Here is a 23843-nt window from a genome sequence, read left to right on the forward strand (position 1 = left end):
GTGGGCTGACCCACTGCCTCACGCAGGATCCCGTGGAGGGCAGAAAGAATGTGAATGGCACAATAAAAGATCAATGGATGAAGAGGGCTGGATGAAACGACAGACCTAAAAATAATGGTCCGAGTGTGGATTCTGATCTCAGCAATCCTCTTGAAATGGCAGAATCATGGAGTATTGATGGTTGTGAACATCTCCACCACAGATTAGCGTCTTCAGCTAGTCTTTACTTATTTCCAAAAGCCTAGGCTCTGTGGTTCTCAGCTTTGACCCCTGGTTCTCCCTGTGAGACGTCCCCCTTCCGCTTAAGAAAGTCTATATTTTAAATCTATCTGCTATGGCTAAAGAGCGTGATACCAAGAATAAGGTGGGTGAAGGTTCTTTGATCCCCACCAAATCTATCGATCCAATTGCTGTCTTTGGCCCTAATTCTGGTATCGCATCTTGGGATCCATGTAATCGTGTAAGCAGCTCAGCTTGTGATCCGTAAGTGGTCTATTCTTGCTGTTTGCAATGTGCTGTTTTATCGAATCCTGTTTAAAGATGTCTGTGGCTGTACCAATGGCCCTTTTTCTTAAATCCTTAAAATTCCAAAACATTATAATTCCAAGTATTTATGTTTCCAACTTAAATCGTGATTGATGTAATGTATTAATTTTGACCATTCTCCCATACCGTAATGTGTTTGCTTTTGCACATTTTTTTTACTTTATAACCCAAAGTGATTATAGTACCCAGTCTAATAGGGTACGAAGCCAGGGGCGTACCCACCATTGGTGCAGCAGGTCTTGTGGCAACAAGGCCCAGAGCACTGACAATGCTATATTTTACTAGCGCAACAGCAGTCAATGCAGCCATTTCCCTTGCTTGCACCAGAATCCATGGTATACTTACTATCCTATGGAGGATGCCTCTATAGCATCAGCGCGCCTGGACCACTTTTGCACTTACAGTTCCAGGACCAACAGTAGCAGAAAAATCAACACAGTATTAGAAAGGATGTATAGACTGGTCAAAAATGGCGTCTGCTTTTGAAACGCTAATGCTACCATCATCTCTTTATGTAAGGCAAGTGTCATGATATTAACTTCCAATCTCTGATATTCCTTCCTCAAAGGAACCTGTAGTACTTCTTTTGTTTTCACAGAAGCTGCAAATAGGCTCTTGGGCTGACAACTGTTATTTTAAATAACACCTATTTTTTATAGCCTAGTTGAATTGATACAAGGTACTGTGATGTTTTCCTTCTGAATACCATTTAATTTCTATGGAACTATCAACGTAGCTTTATTAAGTTCACCTACCATACCACTCATCCACCCAAGCGAAAGCTTGTCTGTGTCCAATCAGCAATATATCCCGAACCACCTAAAACAGAAATAAAACGACAACTTTTAATAAACATTCTTCAGTAGCAGATGGCATGCACCTCACCAATCAGAGAAGCATACAGTGAGTGTTGCATTGCTAATCTTCTGAATACCCTCTCACCGTACTTAGCTACTTACTACAGATGCAGTATGACCTTCCTCACCACTGGTGTACCCACACCACAGCAGTTGAGGTGGTCCTGGACATCTGTTCACACTGTGGGTGAGCACAGCTTTTAGGATGGAGGCTTTCTTCATTGCTCTATGAGCTCATGCCCCTCATCGCCAACTTACCCACACAACACAAGAAAGGACCTTCTGAGAGGTTCTTCTTTAAGGTGGGCGTGCCGGAGCGGTCACGTCCCTGGAGTACTGGAAGCAGCACTTCCAGAGGATATGCCAATATCTGTATTGTGAATCCTGTGATAATTTGCCTTACTAACACCGATGCCAAGGAAAAATAAGCAGAAAGAAGGTAAAGAAAGTGAGGTGAAGATTTGGATAGATTTGGATACACATAACTGCAACAAATTGGATCACAGGTTTCTGTATACACCTACTGTTAAGCGCGATCGCAAGCTTCAAAGTTTCAGCTCTTGTGCTTAGAGCTATTTTCAAAGCAAAACCAAAGGGGATGATGGACGGAGCGTTGAGCAATGCCCAGACGTGGGTCTCTTGCTCACTTTGCCACTGGATTCAAGATAGCCTGGCTGATGAGGGTTATGAACACGAAACCGGTCCCTGGATGCTTGTTTCCGGTCCAGGGAAGACATGGCTTGGCAGTTCGGGCTGGACTATTACCATGAGGCACAGGGTCAGACTGATTTGCATATGGCCATGTCTGAACTGGGGTGGCGGAGTGAGCTAAAGAATGATGATGGATTAAACCCAGATCAGTTGACTGGGGGTGAGTGTTTGCAATGTTCAACACTCCGTCCATCATCCCCTTTGGTTTTGCTTTGTTCGCCCTAAGTTAGCAGGGTATGCCCAGATGTGGGTCCCTTGATCACTGTGCCACTGGATTCAAGATAGCCTGGCTGATGAGGGCTATGAACCCGAAACCGGTCCAAAGATGCTTGTTTCCGGTCCAGGGAAGACATGGCTTGGCAGTTTAGGCTGGACTGTTCCCATGAGGCACAGGGTCAGACTGATTTGCATATGGCCACCTCTGAACTGGGGCGGCGGAGTGAGCTAAAGAATGATGATGGATTAAACCCAGATCAGTTGAATGGGGGCGATTGTTTGCAATGTTCAACACTCTGTCCATCATCCCCTTTGGTTTTGCTTAGAGCTATTTTCAAGCAGTTCCTTGTGGAAATGTGGTGTAAGAGTCAAAGAAATGAAGGGTAACCGGCAAGAGAATGCGTGCTGACAGATGGATATAAATATATGGCTCAGAAGACCTGGGGGTGTCCTAGTAGAGGGCATGACATCAAGAAAAGCACTGCATGGCATTATTTAAGACGACCTTGAGTAAGATGTAGTAGCATGTTAAATTTGTGGCAATCCTAGTCACCCAAAATGCAAATGTTTAAACAAGGGAAGGAAAGGGAAATGCACATTTTGAGTACATCTCAGGACCAATGCTCATGAAGGCCCACTCTTCCCTTCGCTTGCACATGCTGCCACACCCTTTTAGCAGAATGATTTCTGAATCCTTTATCTTGGTTTTATTACCCTCTTCCAAGAATTAGATGTTGCAACTCTGTATGCATCAGGTTCTCCAGGTGATGCATCACATTGCCCATTTTGTTACACACCCCTTTTGTTCTTTTCATGAGATGGTTTCTAGACGATAAGCACTAGTGTAAGGTTCCTTTCTGGCCAAATCTGACATCGAATCAGCCTTCAGGTTCCTAGAGTGGCTATCCTCACAGTTTCAGACTTTCAGGTTTCATGTCCGAAGCACAACATTATTTCAACAAATCTATACTAAATGGCTGCTCCATTTTATGTGGTAATTTCGAAATGTTTTTTAGTACTAAGTATACAGTCTACTCTACACCGTCTACTGGTTGGTTGATTTCCTATTTCTGGACTGAGCTTATTCATAGGAGAGTCATCTTGCAAATCTTCAGCAAACTAACTCCCTGCCAAGTGGTACCTAAGAGCTGCCTTAATGTCACGTCTGAGCAGGCTTGCTAAGAACAACCTTGGTGAGCTCAAAATCGCTCTTGAGTTATGTATAGTGTCAGCAAAAGTTACATTACGTCAACTAAAGTCTTAGTAGGCCAGCTCAAATTAACATATTGCATGATTCCCTTGGGATAATGCTTTCCGAAGAGCATTCCAGTATGTGTCTGGATTGGAGGAGAAATACTATTATATTATAATATCTCAGGAGGTTAAGGGGATATCAGCCTTTAGCACGATCTCCTTCGGGATTTAAATGGATCCTTTCTGTGGCCACTCCCGACCCATGTAACATAAACCTCGTACTCTAAATTACTGTGGTCTTAAGAGTGGGTGTAATAGGGGGAGGATCTGGGTGGAAAAGTGGTTGGCTAGTAGCTTTAATAAAACAAATAAAAACAGAATTTTTCTACGTATGTCTAGTCGTGATTGCTGTCGAGATATGTGGACAAGCTCACCTGGACACACAGGATAGTATATTGGTCAACAATGAGACATTTACAGCAAGGCATTTCTTTTTTATTGAAGTCCTTTAATGTCATTACAAATTAACATTTCAAGATCATTTCTTTAACATAAAAATACACACAAAAGCCTTTTTAACTAAAGCAGCACACTATAAGCAAAGCCTTGTAGCACAGCACAAAATTACAATATACTTGATGCCTCAAAATCTAAAGATTTTTTTTTAAAAAAGGCAATTCCTCTCCGATTTAATCAAAGAATGTCCCCAAAATCTTATAGAATCTTCTAATCCCCCCTACCCGCAGTGCATAGATCTGCTCACTGGATTTAACTTGTCTCATCTTTTGTAGCCATTCATGCATAGATAGAATCTGTTCTGTACGCCATTGCTGTAACAAAAGAGATCTGGCCACTGCCACAGCAATCTACAGTAATTTAGCTATCTGATCGTAAGATCAGAGTCAAAACTATACAAAATTAATTTCTCGTTCACTTCGATCGTACTATTATATTCAGTCTGGAAAAAAGCAGAAATTTCTTCCCAAATTTCACAATCTTGACACAATAAACCATTACATGTGACCAGTTGGCTGGAGAATGGTGCATACATCTAAAACAGTGTGCTGAATAGTTGGAGTACATTTTAGAAATGGAGGCAGGTGTACAATGCAGTAGCCATTTACTGAAAAATAGCATTCTGCGCCAATTGGCACCATGCAATGTGCTAAAATTAAATTTATTAACACCTTGGCTGCTAGGTGTTTTCCCCTCCTATGCTGACTTTTCGTCATGTCCATCATTTCATGACGAGCTCAGCTCGTCATCAGCACAGCTCAACCGTGCATCATGACGAGCTGAGCTCGTCATGAGCATCGAAAGGGTTAATAACTGCCCAAGTATTCAAGGACATTGCGTGGTTTTCCTGCTCTTGCCATTTTTTGATTGCCTTCTGACTTAAGTCGGCCGTCCTACTCTGAGCTATACAACGCTTCCAATCCCCAGGTTTTCTGTCAATTTCAATGGCTAAAAGTTCATTAATTAATTGACTTGGTTGACCTAACTGCGCAGTATCAAGTTGCACGAGAAACGTATACAAAGTATTATAAGACCCTAACAACATAAAAATTGTAGGGATTAATTGCGACATTTCCACCGAGGTGATCCACACTCCATTTGTCAGAAATTCAGAAACTTTAGAAAATCCTGCCCCAGCCCAATTACCAGCTAAATCTAGGCCTTGTACCACCCGCATCAATGGGAGAATACTGGACATAAAGTTATTGGACAATAGGAATTTGAATCCCTGGCGTCCTTCCCTTTCTTCAGAAAGCTCACAACATTGCCTTGTCTGAAGGAATCTGGTATCGTGCCACCTTCCAGCATAAATTTTATTAATTCAAGAAATAAATCAGCAATAACACAAAAAAATACTTTTAGAAATTCTGAAGGGAACCCATCTGGGCCACAGGCCTTCCCAGTAGGAAGATACTTAATAACTGACTCTAATTCTTTCATAGAAAAAAGGCTCGACATAGTTAGTTGTTCAATTTCAGAGAGCGAGGGTAATGTATTGTTGAATAAAAAAGTTTCTAGCTTTCTATGATCTACGCTGTGTTGCTGGCTATAGATAGCATTGTCGTGATTAAGCATTATGTTTCCTATTTTGACCGGATCAACCGTCTCTGCATGAGTGAATGGGCACTTTAATTCTTTTATCAGGTTAGCAGCAGCTTGTTCCCTAACCTGCCAGGCTAGGAATCTCCCTGTGAAGTTGCTTTCTTCGTATATCTTCTGGCATTGTTGTCGAAATACCTCTTCACTTTGGGCATAATAGTTGGAACAGAGTTCCCGTTTAGCCTGGTCTAGCCGATATTGGTTGCTACTAGATGGGTTATGGAGCCTTATATTGCTTAATACCTGTACTCTTTGCTCAAGGATCTTCTTCTTGGATCTAGCTGCTTTCAAGTTAGCTGCGTCCTTGCCTATGATGATTTCACGAATAAAAGCTTTTAGGGAGTCCCAAACGATGTTAAGAGAAGCGGACCCGTAATTTTGGGAAATAAATTCTTTAATCTCTATCTTCATAGAGTAAACCCATGTTTCATCATTTAAATACTGTGTATTAAACACCCATCGTTTAGGAGTTCTTACACTGTTTTCTAAAAGAAACTCAATAACTAACATAGCGTGATCAGAGAATCCATTGTTAAGATATCTCTGCTGATAAAAGTTAAGTTGTCTAGAAACCAAAAAGAAATCTATTCGTGATGAGGACTTGAATCTTCCTGAACAACATGTAAATTCTGGTTTAGTGAAATGGTGTGAGCGCCATGGATCATAAAGATCAAGAGTTGTTTTATAATTTTGGATTACCTTCAATGATTTTGGTTTGAGCTGTTTTCTTGACTGAGAGGTAGAATCCAAAATTGGATCAACAGGAAAATTAAAGTCTCCTCCAATAATCACATCTCCGATCACGGTCAATAGAGATTGAAACAGCTCTTCATATACTCTGAAATGATCTTCTATTGGCGCATACAAACTTACAAAGGTAATAGGTCTCGGTCTGTGCTTAATTGTACATGTGGCCCAACACCAACGCCCTAAGTCATCACTCTCAGAATTTATAATCTCTGCATGGATATTTTTGTTTAAAAAAATAGCAACCCCTCTTTGGGATTCCGAGATCGAAGAGAAGCCTCGATATGATGCCCAGGCTCTAAACATTGAAAAATCAGCCAATTTTATGGATGGAATATGCGTTTTCTGTAACAGAATTACAGAAGGGTTTTTCGGTCTTAATCCACATCTCTATGGCCCGCATTTTCTTTTTATTATTTAGGCCATTAACATCAAATGATACTATTTTCAATTGCTCTTTGCTAGACATCTGGAGTATTTACCATATTTTTTGGCTGATTCATTCTCTTAGTACCTTGAATAAAACCTTGATCTACCAAAAATAAAGAAACAAAAAACACAAAGGACTTCATTTTTTCCTTACTTTTACCCCCTACCCATCCCCCTAAGATCCCCCCTCCATAGTGCTCCTATACCAACCCCTGTGCCCCTTCCCCCCAGCATGTGGCCCTTCCTTACTCCCCCACGACAGCCACAAAACCCTTCCCCCTAACACTCGGGTGTCCTGTTATTACATCCCTGGGGCCCTGGGACCCCTCCTCCTCACCTCCACCCTCGCAATGCATGGTACTTGGCTCAAAAAGAGAAAGAAAAACATCCCTTTAACATTCTCAACATCTACAACATTACTCAGCTCGATCTATTGAGTAATTCACTATTCCCAAACTCCCAAATCACGGATACCTACTAATACCTTCTATCCCAAAAATATAAATAACAGAAACTTATCACCTAGGTAACCATTTCTATATTTGAACCCCATGGGTTTTAACTCTGTTCTATATTTATCCTTTCCATTCACCCCTTACACCCCTGTGAAATTTCCTTCAGTAACTCCTGAGCTTCGTCTAAATCAGACAGCATCTAAAATTTGCCCTTCAACAGTACTTTCAATTTAGATTGCTGAGTGATCATAGCCTGGGCACCATTTGCCTTAAAATTGAGGATTTTCACAAATTCCTTCCTCTTACGCGCTGCTACTGTGGACATATCTGAAAAAATTTGGCACTTAGTTGTCTCATTAACTGCGAATTGTCATTGCTGAATTGCTTTAGATAGAATAGTTTCTTTTATACGAGAGTCCGAAAATTTTTGCAAGATTGTTCGAGGCAGCGTAGAGTTGGGAAAAAGATGGGCAGGTACTCGGTGCGCCCGAGTTATAGTCAGGACCCCTTCATATTCTGGGATTACTTTTTGTTTTAAAAAGGAGGTCACCCATTGAACTGTATTCGATCCCTCTAACCCTTCAGGGACTCCAACTATTCCAAGGTTAGATCTTCGTGTGTAGTTTTCCAGGTCATCCAGTTTCGTTTCGAGCGCCCTTCTGCTTTTGTTGACAACCTTGACATCTTCTTTGACCTCCGTCATCTGATCCTCCAGAGTTGGAATTCGGGTCTCGGTTTCTAGAAGTCTGAGTGGAAAGCTTGAAACCAAATCCTCAATTTTCTCCAGCCGCTGATAAATTGAGGCTAGTTCAGCTCTTTGAAATCTTTTCAGCTCCCGAACCTCATCCAAGATTAAATTTAGCATATCCTTCACCGTCATCTGGATCTCGCCTGCTGACTCGGTATTCAGGTCCAGAATGGGACTAAAGGGATCAATTAAACAAGAAGGATGACTATCTGTATGGTCATCCATAGCCGGTAATAAGGACACCTTCTTTGATGTAAATTGCGACTGCATCTGTATCTGCGCTTCAGCTAAGGAGGATTTAGCTTTTAAATCTGAGACACTCGAGACATCTGCAAACTGATTGTGGCCTTGTGCAGTTTCGGTATTTTCTGGACAGGCGTCCTTTTGCACAATCAGCAACGATGGTTGTTCATCTTGATGAAGTATCAGACTCGGGAGTGGCGTGACATTAACCCCCATAGCAGAGCCTGTTGTAGCAGGCTTTTCTTACAGTTGGATAGTCACTGGTTGAGTAACCCCTAAGTTGCCACCTGAAAACTGCAAAATTTGGGCAGGGCTGCTAGAAGATTGCATACTGGATTTTTTATCAAAGAGAGGGAATTGTGTTGACCCTTTAGCAGAAATAACAATTTTATCTTTTTTTAAAACCGTTGAATCCAGTGTTATCTGGCGGAGCCACTTCCGGACTGGTGATTGACATGTTCATCTCATCCAGTATCGAATTTGTTAGAGTAGTTGGATTCAAATGTTCGATGGGCAGTGCCTCTTGCACATCTGCACTCTCAGAGGATTCCTTACCCATCAATCTGGCTGCTTCTTTGACTTCTTTTGCCTGTAACCAGCGAGTTCTGGCTTTGATCCGTGCGTTTAGCAGCTTGCCCATTATCGTGTATCCCTGTACTCTACTCAGCGTGCAGTGCTCTTCTCCTTCCTTCCCAAACTCCTTTCACTCCTCCTTGGGAATTGCACTTGCGAGAACAGAAGACTACGGAATATTGGGGTAGCCCTAAGTGGGGGAAGCCTCACCGTTACTGGCCCAGAGATAAATTGTTCTTAGAGAGACTTTGAGAAATTAAATCAGGAGTTAACACGGTCCATAGTATTCAAATAGCACTCAGGTAGCACTCGGAGAGAAAAAAAAAACAGAATCAAACAAAGTCTAATCAGAAAACAAAGTCCGATCCAAAAGGGGGAAGAATCCACACTCCCAGCGCCAAGAAGATTTCTACAGTAGCAGCACGCAGCGCTTGGCTTGGCTTAACTGACCAGGCTGCTTACATTAATCGTAGGTTGCCTCCTGCAAGAGCCGTCACTTCTGAGGGAGCCGCGGTCTCTGGCTCAACCTCTCTCCCCGTCTCCTCTGCTCTCACCTGCCAGCTCGGTAAATAGCACCACTCAGACTTCCTGGACTTCGGGATTTTAAAATCCAACAAAAAGCGTTTCTGAACAGTCTTTAGAGTCGTGGCTCGTGGCACCCCTCAGCAGTGTCTCGAACCTAGGGTTTTGAGCCGAAAACGCTAACTGATCCTGGACAGCGACACGCTAGCAGCAGCCGCGGCAGCCCGCCATCATCAGAGGGTGGGGCTTGGATCCCAGGTGACTACGCGGAGGTGTGGAACACCGCCATCCCTATGAAAAACATATTTACAGCAAGGCTTATATAAAGTAACAGATCCAGGTACAGCTAAGAAAAAGCCATTGGTTTGCGTTTTGCTTGGCACATGCACATAGACATATATTGAAGCACATATTGGCACAGATGACCAATACATGAAAATATGCAGACAGCAAACATCCAATCACCAACACACACACCGACCAGCAGACAAACAGTCATCTGTACACAGACCGGAAAACATCATACAAATAAAGCACCTGCCATGCAGGGACCCGTTCACACACAGACACCTGTGAGATGTTGGATGCTTGAGACACTTTTTATACTGTTCTACAGTCATCTCAAAGTACTAGACTGAACTGGGGAGTGGAACGAATGTAACAAGAGAGCGGGATGACCTTAAAATAGAGTGGTCGCGGAACTGAGGTGTCTACTTGGTAAGGAGAAAGCAGAAGAGAAAATGGGGTTAAAGAGAAGGAAGAAGGTATCAAATTTGACTTTATTTGGTTTTTCACAACCTTAAAGTATACATATAAAATCGCTTTCTAGATTCAAAATTTGATCCGTCTTAATTTTCGATAGTAAAGTCTCTACAAGAGTCATAAATTTTACTCCACGGCATATTAGAATGTCCGAAGATGCACCCAACCAACTTGTGACCGCCTACAGGTGCGGATTCCTAAGACATTTAGAACTGATTTCAGCATAGTTCTTCTTTCGGGTTTTAGGGTCTCACAAGTGCACAATAGATGATACAAACTTTCTGTGTGGTACCCACAGAGGCCGCATGTCTTTTCTTGATTTTTTACTTTCCAGGTTGGGATTAGATCCATTGAGCAATGATCGCCCAGTCTATATGCTATGAATTTCTTTTTTAGCGATAGTCTGAAATGAGCCTCTAGATAAAATTGTGGTTTTAGTCAAGTCAAGTCAAGTCAAGAAGATTTATATAGCGCGCTACATACCCATAGGGTCTCAAGGCGCCTGAGGAAGGGTGGGGAGTTACTTGTCAAATAACCACGTTTTGAGTTGCTTTCTGAATGCTGGGTGGTTCTGAGTAAGGCGAAGGTGAGTGGGAAGTGAGTTCCAGGTTTTAGCTGCCAGGTAGGAGAAGGATCTACCTCCCATGGTGGTTTTGTTGATGCGAGGTACAGTGGCAAGGGCTTGGTTGGAGGATCGTAGCTGGCGGGAGGCGGTGTAGAAGGAAAGTCGTGTGTTGAGGCATTCGGGTCCGATTTCGTAGAGTGCTTTGTGTGCGTGGGTTAGGAGCCGGAAAGTAATCCTCTTATTGATGGGGAGCCAGTGGGGGTTTTTCAGGTGACTAGAGATGTGTTCTTTACGCGGGATGTCTAATATGAGCCTGGCTGAAGCGTTCTGGATGCGATGGAGTTTATTCTGGAGTTTTGCGGTGGTACCGGCGTAGAGGGTGTTTCCGTAGTCCAGTCGGCTCGTGACCAAAGCGTGGGTGACTGTTTTTCTAGTTTCGGTGGGGATCCAGCGAAATGTTTTTTTGAGCATGCGAAGGATGTTGAAGCAAGATGAAGAAACGGCGTTGACTTGTCTGTTCATCGAGAGTGAGGAATCCAGGATGACGCCCAGGTTCCGTGCGTGGTCCGTCGGAATGGGTGCTTTTCCGAGGGCCTCTGGCCACCAAGAGTCATCCCAGGCGGAGGGGGAGGTGCCTAGGATGAGGACTTCTGTTTTGTCTGAGTTCAGTTTCAGACGGCTGTGCTTCATCCATTCGGCTACTTCTTTCATTCCTTCATGCAGGTTGGTTTTGGCAGTGTTAGGGTCTCTGGTGAGTGATAGGATCAGTTGCGTGTCGTCGGCGTAGGAGATGATGTTGAGGTTGTGTTGGCGTGCGATGACCGCGAGGGGGCTCATGTATACGTTGAAGAGGGTGGGGCTGAGTGAAGATCCTTGTGGTACACCGCAGATGACTTCAGTGGCTTCTGACTTGAATGGTGGAAGGCGGACTCTCTGGGTTCTTCCGGTGAGGAACGAGGTGATCCATTCCAGTGCTTTTCCTTGGATTCCGACGTTTCTGAGGCGTTGTAAAAGGGTGCTATGACAGACCGTGTCGAAGGCTGCGGAGAGGTCGAGGAGGATGAGGGCGACTGTGTCTCCATTGTCCAGTAGAGTTCGAATGTCGTCTGTTGCTGCGATGAGGGCGGTTTCAGTGCTGTGCTTGGCTCGGAAGCCGGATTGTGAGGAGTCGAGGGATTTGTTGGTTTCGAGGAATGCGGCGAGCTGGTTATTGATCGCTTTCTCGATGACTTTGGCCGGGAATGGAAGGAGTGAGATAGGGCGGTAGTTTTTGAGTTCGGTGGGGTCAGCTGTGGGTTTCTTCAGGAGGGCGCTGAGTTCAGCATGTTTCCAGCTTTCCGGGAAGATTGCGGAGTTGAGGGAACAGTTGATGACGTCTCGGAGGTGCGGTGCAATAATGGAGTCTGCTTTGTTAAAGATGTGGTGAGGGCATGGGTCTGTGGGGGATCCTGAGTGGATGGAGTTCATCAGACGGATGGTGTCCTCAGTGGAGATTGGCTTCCAGTCATTGAGGATGTTCAGGGGGGGTGGGGGTCCTGCAGGGGGTTGGGAGGGTTGGTCTTCGGGTCGGTTGTCGAAGCTGTTGTGGATGTCTGCAATTTTGTTGTGGAAGAATGAGGCTAGGGAGTCGCAGAGGGCTTGAGAGGGGGTGATGTCGTTGGAGTTGGCTGAAGGGTTGGTAAATTCCTTGACGATGTTGAATAATTCCTTGCTGTTGTGGGCGTTGTTATCCAGTCTGTCCTTGAAAGCGGCTTTCTTGGCATTCCGAATTAGTTGGTGGTGTATGCGGGTGGCGTTTTTGAAGGCGTCCTTGGTGCTGGTGGTTGGGTCTTTTTTCCAGGCCTTCTCAAGGGAGCGACAGAGTTTCTTGGATTTCTTAAGATCATCGTTGAACCAGGAGGCCTTCTTGCTGCTTACTTTGATTTGTCGTTTTTTCAGTGGTGATTAGCCTTTTATATGAGTCAATTACTGTCCAGGCATGTCGGTGATTAGCCAAGGTTCTTTTGTCCTCTACCAGGGATAGTGACTTTGCATTTAATTTACAAATTTTGTTAAATGATGCTCGTTCCAACTGGCTGTTCCAAACTTCCTCGATGTTTAGTTCTTCGAGGGGAGTTCGCAAATACGTGCCCCAGGTGTTTGGGTCTTTTTCCTCATATTGTTTCTTGATCTCTAGCCAACATAGGTTGTTTAGTGTACCTATTTCCGATGCTCTAAGTCTCCAGCACCATTTTGCAAAGATAGCTTTCCTCTGGTAGGAAGGAAGAAGGGGAAAAGCCGTGTGAGGAATGTGGACCTGAAAGAGTTAGGAATGAAATACTGTTAAAGAGATGCAAGCACAAGCCAAAGAGAGACAGGTACACAGCTTCACAAACCACTAAACAGGGGCTGACACACAAAAACAATAAACTTGTCACAACACAAAGTCCAAAACAATACAGATACAACCAGATAGTAAGCAAGTAAACACAAAGAGAAGGAAACAGGGCCGAACACATAGCTAGTGAGTAGACAGATATTCACATTTATGGACACAGGCTTCAAGTTCACTTGATCTTTAGGCCCTTTGCAGTCTAAATCATATTTCAAAAATGAAGCATTTTATCAGTCAGTAGAATTGATATCTTTAGAGAGATATGTTAAAGAAAAGAAAGCCATGGGTTGATAGGTAGTGACAACAATCTTTCCTCAGATTGTTGTCAATGCTTAACAATTCGTGGCTTCTCTTCAAAGAAATCACTTCTACTAGCTGATAAAATACTTCATATTCCATGACCATTCAATCATCACTTTATTTTGAATGATCACTTTTCGTAACAATGCAGTGTTCTCTGAATTCCCATTCCACCCGTGGCCTATTTTGTAGATTCACACATATGGCACTGCAGTTCAGCACTTTAATGTCCTTTTTACTGACATTTGACACAATGGTTTGACAGAACACTGTTTTTTTTTTTAAGACCTTTATTTAGCAGATCATATTATACAAAATTTTCGCCTACAACCCAACGGCCCGGCCAAACAATCGAAGCAGTGTTGTTACCATAGCATGAAAGACACTGCCCCTGTGCCGTCAACCCGGGGGTACGGCGGCGTTTTAAAGTGCATGTGCATGAGATCATGAAGTATACGGCAGGATGATGAAGGTCTATTTTTATATTTTAGTGCATAGGAGAAGGTCCACAGTTTTTTAATTTTTTTTATTTTTAAAAAGAACAAACAAAGAACAAACTCCCCACTAACTTGGTTGTTAAGTTACATCACAATCGAGTACAGCGCAGTTCCGGTACGTATATGATATCTAAACGTGTTTAAGTGCTTAGAGTCATTTAGTAATGAGATGCATTATATGTCCAAAGAGCTGGTCTGCGTGGTATGAGGAGGCTCACAGATGTTACCCCTGTAATCGTTCCACCTGGACCATATTTCCACCCACTTACGAGGACATCCTCTCGTTATATATACTGTCTTTTCCTGCAGCATACACCAGTCCATGTCACACTGCCAGTCTCTCAGCTTCGGTGGATTAGGGTCACCCCACAATCTAGCAATGTTTCTCTTCGCCACCATCTGCCCAAGCATTACCCAAAGTTTCCCTTTTGGCAATAGGTCCGTGGGTTCCCAAATGTTGAGAAGACATCTCTTGGCCTCTAGGCGAATCTCCACCTCCCACACCTCCTGCATGCAGTGCACCACCCTTCTCCAGTACTTTTGCACTCTTTGGCATCCCCACAGTATATGAAAAAAGGTACCTGTTTTACCACATCCCCTTCTGCATAGCCCGTCCCCCCCTCTCCCCATCATTTGCAGCCTCGTACACGAAATATAAATTCTATGCAGTATTTTCAGTTGAATTAGGCGCAATCGGGCTGATATCGCCACCTCACGCGGTGAGGCAATAGCATACATCCATTCTTCCTCGTCAATTTCCAGCCCATCGGCAATCCATTTCTCTTTCAGGGGAAGGAGCAGGTCGGGGGGTTATTGATTCGCTTTTTGTATGTGAGAGATATGGCGTGTTCTGGCATATGGCCATCTAGTAGTCTGTCTTCAAGAGGGGAGATTTGAGGCAGTTTAGTGTTAGGTGGGATATTTGCCTGAAGGGAGTGCCTCACCTGCATATATCTGAAATATTCGGTGTGTGCCAGCTCATACGTTTCCTGCAGGTGAGCAAACGTGTGAATACCTTTAGGACCCCAGATGTCTTTTATTTGGGCGATCCCAATTAGGTCCCAGTTCCGGAACCCTTTTGTGCGACCCAGGTTGCCTAACTTTTCAGAGGCCCAGAGTGGTGTAGCCATGGTGAGGACACCGGACCATCCTAGTTTCTTCTGGGCTATGTGCCATATCTGTACCGAGTGTTGTGTAGGCCCAGTGAGTTGATGTCTGCCCGTCTTAGAGTAGAGTGCAATTTCATAGTTCCCCCCATGGAGTAGCCATCTGTCCATCCCATATGCTGGATCATTACCATCCCCATATGTCCCTTGATTGATTGCTGCAAGATGGGCAGCCCAGTAGTATTTAGGGATGTCGGGGAGGGCTATGCCACTGTCATACCACCCCAGTGTGAGTTTTGACAATGCAATGCGTGGGGCGCCTGCCCACAGGAGGTCACGTTGAGCCGCCTCAATTGCTGTAAAGTAAGCATTAGGCACCAAGTCAGGGTAATTTTGGAGGGCGTAGAGGAACCTTGGCAGCGCCATCATTTTAAATAAGGCAGCTCGGCCCAGTAACGCCAAAGGCAGGTTCTGCCAGGACTTGGCCTCGCTCTGAAGTCGTCTTAGGGGTGGTTGAAGATTACGCTCGTAGGACAAGGCCTTGTCCGTGGAGATGAAAACTCCCAGGTATTTGAAGCCGTCCTCCGCAACTGTGATGGGACACATGTCTGGGAGCCTTGGGGGGGCCCCGCGCAGGACGTAAAGATACGATTTGCACCAGTTGACTCGGAAGCCGGAATTTCGACCAAAGCTTGTGAAGATGTCAAGTGCAGCAAGTATCGATCTTCGTGGCTTGGAGAGGTATAGAAGAATATCATCTGCGTAGAGGGATATTTTGTCTTCCCATCCCTCCGCCCACTCTATTCCTCTCAGGTAGAAGTCTTGTCTGATCCAGGCTGCTAAAGGTTCCAAGGAAAGGGCAAACAGGAGGGGAGAAAGGGGGCAGCCCTGCCTAGTCCCCCGCTCTAAAGTGAAGACCTCCGATACCTTGTTGTTCACCAGTACCTGTGCCAGCGGTTCGGAATAAAGAAGACGGACCCAAGTTATAAATTGGGGTCCGAAGCCCAATTTGCGTAGGACAGCGAACATGTAGGGCCACTCTAGGGTGTCAAACGCCATGGGGGCGTCCAGGGAGACCACAACCGCGTCTTCCCGCAGTCTATGGCGTTGCCCGATCACTCCGTGTAGGCGTTGAATATTGAGGGCTGTATTGCGGTGTGGCATAAAGCCCGACTGGTCAGGATGGACCAATGTACTCAGTACCGACTTAAGCCGGTTGGCGAGTGTTTTTGCCAGTATTTTGGGCTCCGCGTTGAGGAGGGAAACTGGCCTATAGGAGGCACAGGATTCTTTGGGTTTCCGTTTTTTGAGATCGCCACTATAGTAGCTATGCGTTGGTCGCGGGGCAGTATTCCCGTCTTCCTGCTGGTTTCGAACGTGGCTTTAAGCTGTTTACTAATAGTATCAGGTTTAAGCTTGTACAATTCTATTGGGAGGCCGTTGGGACCCAGCGCTTTCCCTGGACGGAGTTCTCCTATTGCACGCTGTATTTCGGCCTCCATGAGAGGGCTATCAATGGCTTCCCGATCATCATCGGCATAGGCACGGCATTCGTATGTCGGCGAGGAGGGCTATAGAGTCCTCCTCTGGACGGTCAGATACCCGCATGTAAACCAGTTTGTAGTGTTTAGCAAATTCGTCCACTATGTCCCGAGGCTCTGCGAGTACCGTCCCGGATACCATGTGTATTATCGGCACTACCTTTCTGGCCTGCTGCTTTTTGTCGAGCCAGGCGATGAGTTTTCCGGCTTTGTCGCCCTGATCATGCAGCCTACCCATCTTATGCCTAGCCACCGTCTGGGCCTCTTGAGAAACCAATGCTTTGTACTCTGCCAACTTGATCTGCAACTTGTGTCGATTCGTACTGGCCCCTTTTTTGAGCGCCTCCTTCTCAAGTTCTGCGAGATCTGCCTCAACTGCTGTGACCTGAGAGAGCTTTTCTTTCCGTTTACCTGAGATGGCTGACAGTGCTTCCCCCCTAATCACAGTTTTAAACGCCTCCCATACCGTAACAGGGGAGTTCACTGATCCCACATTGTGTTAAAAATATTGGGTAATTGAGGTGTCAAGTTTTTTCCATGTGTCTTCGTTTTTTAAATGCCAGGGGTTTATTGGCGCTACGCAGCCCTCTCGCCTGGTTCCGAATGTGATGTGGGTAGTGACCGGAGAGTGGTCCGATATGCCCCGAGTTAAGAGTGTTGCATCTTGCACTGTAGTGCCTTGCTGCAGTAAGGTGAGGATGTAGTCGAGGCGGGAGAAGGAATGATGTGGCCCGGAGAAGAAGGTGTATTGGCTATCTGTGGGATGAAGAAGGCGCCAAACGTCAGTGAGTCCGAAGGCCTCAAGAAAGTCAGCTAGCCATTTTTGTCCTTGGGGTAGGTCTCTGGGGGGGTCATCTGTCTAGGGTTCCTGACACCACTGAATTAAAGTCCCCGCCCAAAACCAACTGACCGTCGGGAAGGGAGAGTAGCAATTTGCCCAGGTCTGCGTAAGCTCGAGCCTGCCGACCAGGCGGGACATAGTCAGATAGCAGGTTCAATGTGTATCCCTCCCAGCGTCCAGAGACTGCAGTGAAGCGGCCCTGCGGGTCGGATTCAGTGCGGTCTATATGTAGGGGCAGTGAGCGGCTTAAAAGGATTCCCACCCCCCTTGTACCTGAGGTGAAGCCGGAGTGTGCTGCGAGAGTGTAGCCCCATCTGTTGAGGGCCTGGCATGTATTACCCATGAGATGAGTTTCTTGTAGCATTACTACGCCCGGCTGGTACCTTTTAATAAACTGTAAGACTATGGCGCGCTTAAGTCTGTCCCCCAACCCGTTTACATTCCAGCTCATCATTTTCAGACTCTTTTCCCATCTCTTAGCCATATCCATTACTTTGCAAGTTTTTCTGACTCAACACCTCGAAACTGTCAAAAACTCCGTGAACATATACTCTGTACGACCATAACAAACCCCAAACTCCCCGACCCTCCCTGGTTCCCCCCCAGCCTTTGCGTGCAATACAGGCGGTCATGGTTGACGCATTGCTTATTGCTCCCCCTCCCCCCCCCCCCACAACTGATCGGCCAAACCCTCCCGACCCCTACAAAAACAATACCCCCTCCCTGCTCCCTGCTCCGTGGGTTCCAAACTACCCACCACCCCAATTAGCAGAGCGCCTGTCGCCCAACCCTGCCCCGGGGAGATCCCCCCCGCGAGGAAACTCTAGTAGGGAATAACGTGGGCCAGTCCCGTCCCGGCCGCTCCGCCCAAAGTCCCCAAAAGGTTAACCCCTCAGGTAAACAGTGCTTTGGTAGAATTAGGTTCGGTTCAAGAGACCCCAGACCTATATGCATTCTGTCTCACCGGGCCAATCAGTCTCACAATAGGCGCAGTTTATACTTTACTGTTCGATGGCCTCCAGTTTAAACCATAGCGTCCTCATCTCGCCGTGTTGTCCCTGACCGAGTCCCAGCGGGGACTGATCGACCTGGAACGCCAGGATCTCTGACTTTCCCGCCATTGTCCCCCATCTTGTCTCGCTTGGGCCTCCAGCTCCCAAGTATCCAGCCAATCCTGGGCTGCTGCCGGCGAAGTGAAAAAGTGGGATTTGCCCCCAGAGATAATTTTCAGTTTTGCTGGGCAAAACATCATGTAGCGAATCCCACGTTCTCGGAGCGCAGCCTTCACTCCTTGTAATGAGCGCCTTTCCTGTTGCACTTGTAGCGTGAAGTCCGGGAAGAAGCGAACCGTTGCCCCTTCTTAGTGGAGATCGCCATGTTGTCGTGCGGCCTGTAGGATGGCATCGCGATCTCGATAATTAAGGATTTTAGCGATAATCGTCCTCGGTGAGGCCCCGGGTTTGGGTTTCGGGAGAGGTGCTCTGTGTGCACGTTCGATTGTGAAGATCTTGGAGAGCCTCTTGGGTTTTAAATGTTGGAGGATCAGGTCTTCAAGGAAGAGCTCCACACTGTCCCCCTCAAGTCCTTCCAATACACCTACCACACGTATGTTGCTCCTCCGGGTCCTGCCTTCCTGGTCCTCAAGCCGTGAGGCCATCAGCCTGTGCTGGTGCACGAGTTAGTTGACCCTGCCCTTTAGTCGCTTTTCAGATTCCTGTAGTGCCTTGATGGCCACTTCGTTGGATTTGGACCTATCTGTGGTCTTCCCAAGGTCAGCCCGGAGCAGATTGACCTCGATCGTGATCTTGTCCATTTTCGATTCAAGGCTGGTGCCCAGGGTCTGGATCGCCGCCATTATGGAGGTCAGGGAGGGTTCCGCTTGGTCTTTGCCGTCCTTTGTCGCACCGCCAGACTGTTGCTGCCTTCTGGGCACAGCGTAATTGTCCAATTTGTTGGTTTGAGTCACGAGTCCCCCTTTGGGCCTCATGGTGGATCGTGTGTCCCTGGGTCCGGAGATATCGCCGCCCAAGCTGTGCCGCGAGAGTCCGCAGGGCAGGTACGCTGCAGGCCTACGGTTGTCGTCCAGTTTGTAGCCGCCTGTGCCAGCTGTAATGTATAGGAAACCTCAGAGAGTTGGGGCTACCGTGAGGCAACCGTAGCAGAAGGCCGCGTGTGTGGGTCCGCTATCTTCACTCACCACCACCGTAGCACACGCTGCAAAAGTCCCACGACGTAGAGGTGACCTCGGTACAGAGTCGTTCAGCGGCAGGTGCAGTCGGGTATACTGGTGGCTCGCGCTGCCTCAACAACTTTGCAGCTGCGATCTACAACGTTGTGAGTGAGGCCACGCCCTCAGTCGTCTTCGCGCCACACGGGCCGCGTTGCGTAGTAGGCCGCAGACCGGGGTGTAGAGTTGAGCGGCTGGCTGCCCCCGGGCTCCAGGCCTGAGCTGCAGGTCAGCCGCCAAAAGTTCGGGATCTCGCAGTGGCTCTTTCCGTGGGTCTCCGGACTCCGTTCCAATGCTCGGAGTGAGCAAGCTTCCTGTGGGAGCTTAGGCCTTCGCAGCAAAGCCTCACAGCTAGGATATTTGGCCGCATTGGCAGGGGACAGCAGCGGTCCCAGCGGAGCTCGGGATCTAGGCGGCCATTTTCGACGGCGCCTGGCCACGCCCCCCAGAACACTGCTTCTTAACCAAACACTAACCAAACACTACTTGCCACAGCTGTCAAATGTAAACAGCAAATAACGGATTGGATCACAAAATATTTTGGTTAGCCCAATGACATTGCTTTGGCAGTGAATATCGTAGTGCTTGGTGCAAACGTGTTTCACAGCCAAAAGAATGTTTCTGCATACTTAAGACTGACTGGGCCCCACACCCACCAATCAAGCAAGAAACCCAGGGGTCATCCTCGACTCCACACTCTCCATGACAAAGCAGGTCTCCTCCTCCTGCTTCAACACCCTTTGCACACTTTGCAGGATCTTCAAGTGGATCCCCACCGGAACTTGGAGGACGGTCACCCAGGCCCTCGTCAGCAGTAGACTGGACTACGGCAACACACTGTACGCAGGAGCCCCGGCCAAACTCCTGAAACGACTTCAACGCATCCAGAACGCCTCCGAACGCCTGATCCTTGACATACCCTGCCGCAGCCACATCACACCCCACCTGAAAGACCTGCACTGTCTCCCCATCAACAAGAGGATAACTTTCAAGCTCCGCACCCACGCACACAAGGCACTCCACAACACCAGACCAGTGTACCTCAACAGCCGACGCAACCTCTACACCCCCGTCCGCCAGCTACGCTCCGCAGACCACGCCCTAGTCACCATCCCCCGCATCCGAAGAGTGACCGCCGGCGGCAGATCATTCTCCCACTTCCCCACCAAGACTTAGAACGCTCTCCCCATCCACCTACGGCAGACCGAAGACCTCCTAACCTTCAGGAGACTCCTCCAAACCAGTCTCTTCGAACAGTAGGAGTGTCCTCCTCCCCCTGCCCCCACTCCCCCTGCGCCTTGAGACCCTCACAGGTATGTAGTGTGCTTTACAAAGGCTATGATTGATTGATTGACTGTTGCGTAGGTACGATCACAAGTCCGATCCAGAGCAGAACACTTTACTATAACACAACAATATAACACTTGAGTAAGATACAACTTTCAGTGATCGAATAAAAAAAGCAGAACACAGCACACACATAAAATGCAATACCCAACACACTGATAAGAACAGAAACCTCTAACGCACCAAAACAGAAACATAACACTAATCTAAAACTAATCAGGGCATCAATAACCACAAAAACCAACACACCACACCAAAGCACTGTGCTGCAGCTTACCAACCCAAAACATAACCCAATAATACACAAAAACAGCATAACACATTACTGCAACAATAACAAGGTTTTTTGTTTTTTGGTGTTGTATTGGGTTTGCGCTTTTGTAGTGTTACTGTGTAATGCACTGTAATTGATATTTGTTGTGTGTTGTATTGTGCTTTTGTACTGCGATTGTGTTATTTCATATTGAACTTTTGGTGTCCTAAACTGGTTTAAACACTGTTGTGTTATTAGTAAAACTTTATAAAATAAAATAACTAAATAAATTGTGGTGAAATATTGTGTTGTTGTTGTGTCCTATTATGTTAATCTATTTCACTGTGGTTGCGTTGTCATTTTACTGTTATGGTGTGCTGCTGCGTTCGGTTCTTTCATTGTGTGTCTTGTCATGTTGTTGTTTTGTGTTACTGTGTTTTGCTGTCCTTTTAAGAAATGCTGTTAAGTTTGAAGACAAAAGCAGACTTTTTCTTTAAAACTTCAGTGGAAATAAACCATTTCCCGCTGTCACAGTAGGTAGCTGCATTGCTTTGTATCTCTTCTTAAAGAGTGTATCCTGCACTGATAGAAGTGACAACAGAATTGATACGGTTATGGCGAGTCCAGCAGCACACGTCCTATCGAAGTCCTGCCTGCACCCATCAGGAGTTTGACAAGGTGGAAGGCTACCGGAAATACGCAGTGCACACCCTGCTCCCTGTCAGCTCCTTCACATAGATTAGTGAAAAGGGAAAATCACTTTCTTTGATGAAATAGCTAATCCTTCAACCCTTTGAAGGAATTAAAATAACATCTCCATTAAGCTTGGACGATAAGCTTATCAAACGTGCAAAAGCTCGGTTCATTTGAGCTGGTTTCGGAAAGCAGCTCATCTATAGGGCAGGCAGAAATAGAAAACGCCTGCACAGCTCAGCATCATATCTGAGACGCCCAGGTATCCGGTCTGCAAAGCCACACTCAGAAAGTAAAAGGCAATGTCACTGACCTGAAAATAAGACCGCCGATTATAGCTCCAGTGTAAAGCAAACGCGGTTCATGTGGTCCTCGATGACAGGGGGCCTTTATCCAATAAACACGGCACCCACAAATTACAAAGCAAAAATGAGTTCCTTAAAATTGTGCACATTTATTTAAAGTATTGCCCATACAAAGCACCAAAACCTCTTCTTTTGTGAAAGTGGTTTTTATGACTAAGCACAGTTCACAACTATCCATATTCACATTCGCAGCTGAAACAAGGCTATTGGATGACTTTAGAGTAAGAATCCAGTAAAAGCTCTAATTATAACACGTGTACACAATACACAAAATGAAACGGCAGAAAGCACAGTCATTATTTCTAAAGGATAAAACGATATATCAAAATAAAAACACAGCTAGATCTTCAGAATCAAAACTACTTCTTCAATATAACCTTTGCTTTTCCAGGTTCTTCTTTCTTCTTATCTATAGACACTGCCCCCCTACAAACCTCCAACCAATTTCGCTTGACATCTGTTGATACTATCTCATCAAATAATCAAATATAAAGTGCCTTTGCACGATTGGGGAAGTGTTGTCCCCAATAACATATGAGCCCCTAAATGCATTAAATTGTCAGCAAATCAAAATAGAGTAATCCAGTGCTAACCAAACGATTTCGAAACACGACTCAATCTTTAGGAAGTCAAACTTTGGCGGCATGCCTAACTTTAAATACATTTATATTATTTCAAATTGTGCTGCATTACGCCACATAGTTTGCCACTCGTTCCTGAAAAATTTAGTTAACCCTGCCATATAATTTGGTCCTCCTGTGCTGCATAATTTCAGTGGTCCTGCCTATAGTATCCATTTATTCAGCAGTTTTCTGTGCTGCTCCAGAACCAACGTGAAAATCCCTTGCACTATATAATTTTCAATAATCTTCCCAGAGGTTCCACACTTTATGATTTATCCTTCATTCTGGCTTTTGCGCCAGCAATATCACTCAGAGCCGACAGGTGGTGCCCTTTGGCTTTGCCTCCGAATATGACTACAACAGAGTATATTAGAAGCCAACTGGAAAGCAGGCTCCATCAAGGCCTGCAGAGAGGAAGAGAGAGATTATCAACAATGACAACAAACACAGCACATAATATGTTTGCATACCCTTAAATCTTATTAATTATGGGCTTAACTCACAGAGGAGGAACAAGAGAAGGGGGGCGGTAAGGAATCTGCAGGAGGATTATATATCCTCCAGAAATATTATTACAGACGGTAAGTAATATTTTCTCTTCTGGTCGATCTCTTCCTGCAGATCCCGCACGTTATGAATGAGTCACAAAGTAATGCTGCCATGGGAGGTGGAAGTGTTGAGATGCTGGTTAACCAAGAAAATCATTCAACACAGGTCAGGTGGAGTACCGTTGCTCCAAGCCTGAGACGCAACATAGTAGTGACTTGCGAATGTTGCAGGGATGATAATGTAGCTGACTACAGACTTCGCCAGGGGCTAACAGATCTTAGTACATATGGACTTAAGATAAATAATGAATTTAGTCAGCACTTTATCCTTCTTAACTCATCGAAGCCTGCAAAGAGCTGATCATCCACTCTGTCCCGTCATGTATGGTGGATGTAAAAAGGCACATCACTGGGGTCCAGCCTATGCAATCTCTCCTCCTCCTTG

At 45.8% G+C, this 23843-nt stretch overlaps 1 protein-coding gene across 1 annotated transcript in view; it reads right to left on the reverse strand.

Moving 5' to 3' along the window:
* Positions 1-23843, reverse strand: part of PITPNC1 (phosphatidylinositol transfer protein cytoplasmic 1) — a 1164518-nt gene that overhangs the window by 45096 nt on the left and 1095579 nt on the right. Inside the window, exon 8 of the mRNA XM_086930932.1 lies at positions 1302-1365. Coding sequence (XP_086787058.1) covers positions 1302-1365 — 64 coding nt within the window. The remainder of the gene's footprint in view (positions 1-1301; positions 1366-23843) is intronic.

The sequence above is a fragment of the Lissotriton vulgaris genome, chromosome 7, assembly GCF_964263255.1.
Source record: "Lissotriton vulgaris chromosome 7, aLisVul1.2, whole genome shotgun sequence".
Classification (NCBI taxonomy): Eukaryota; Metazoa; Chordata; class Amphibia; order Caudata; family Salamandridae; genus Lissotriton; species Lissotriton vulgaris.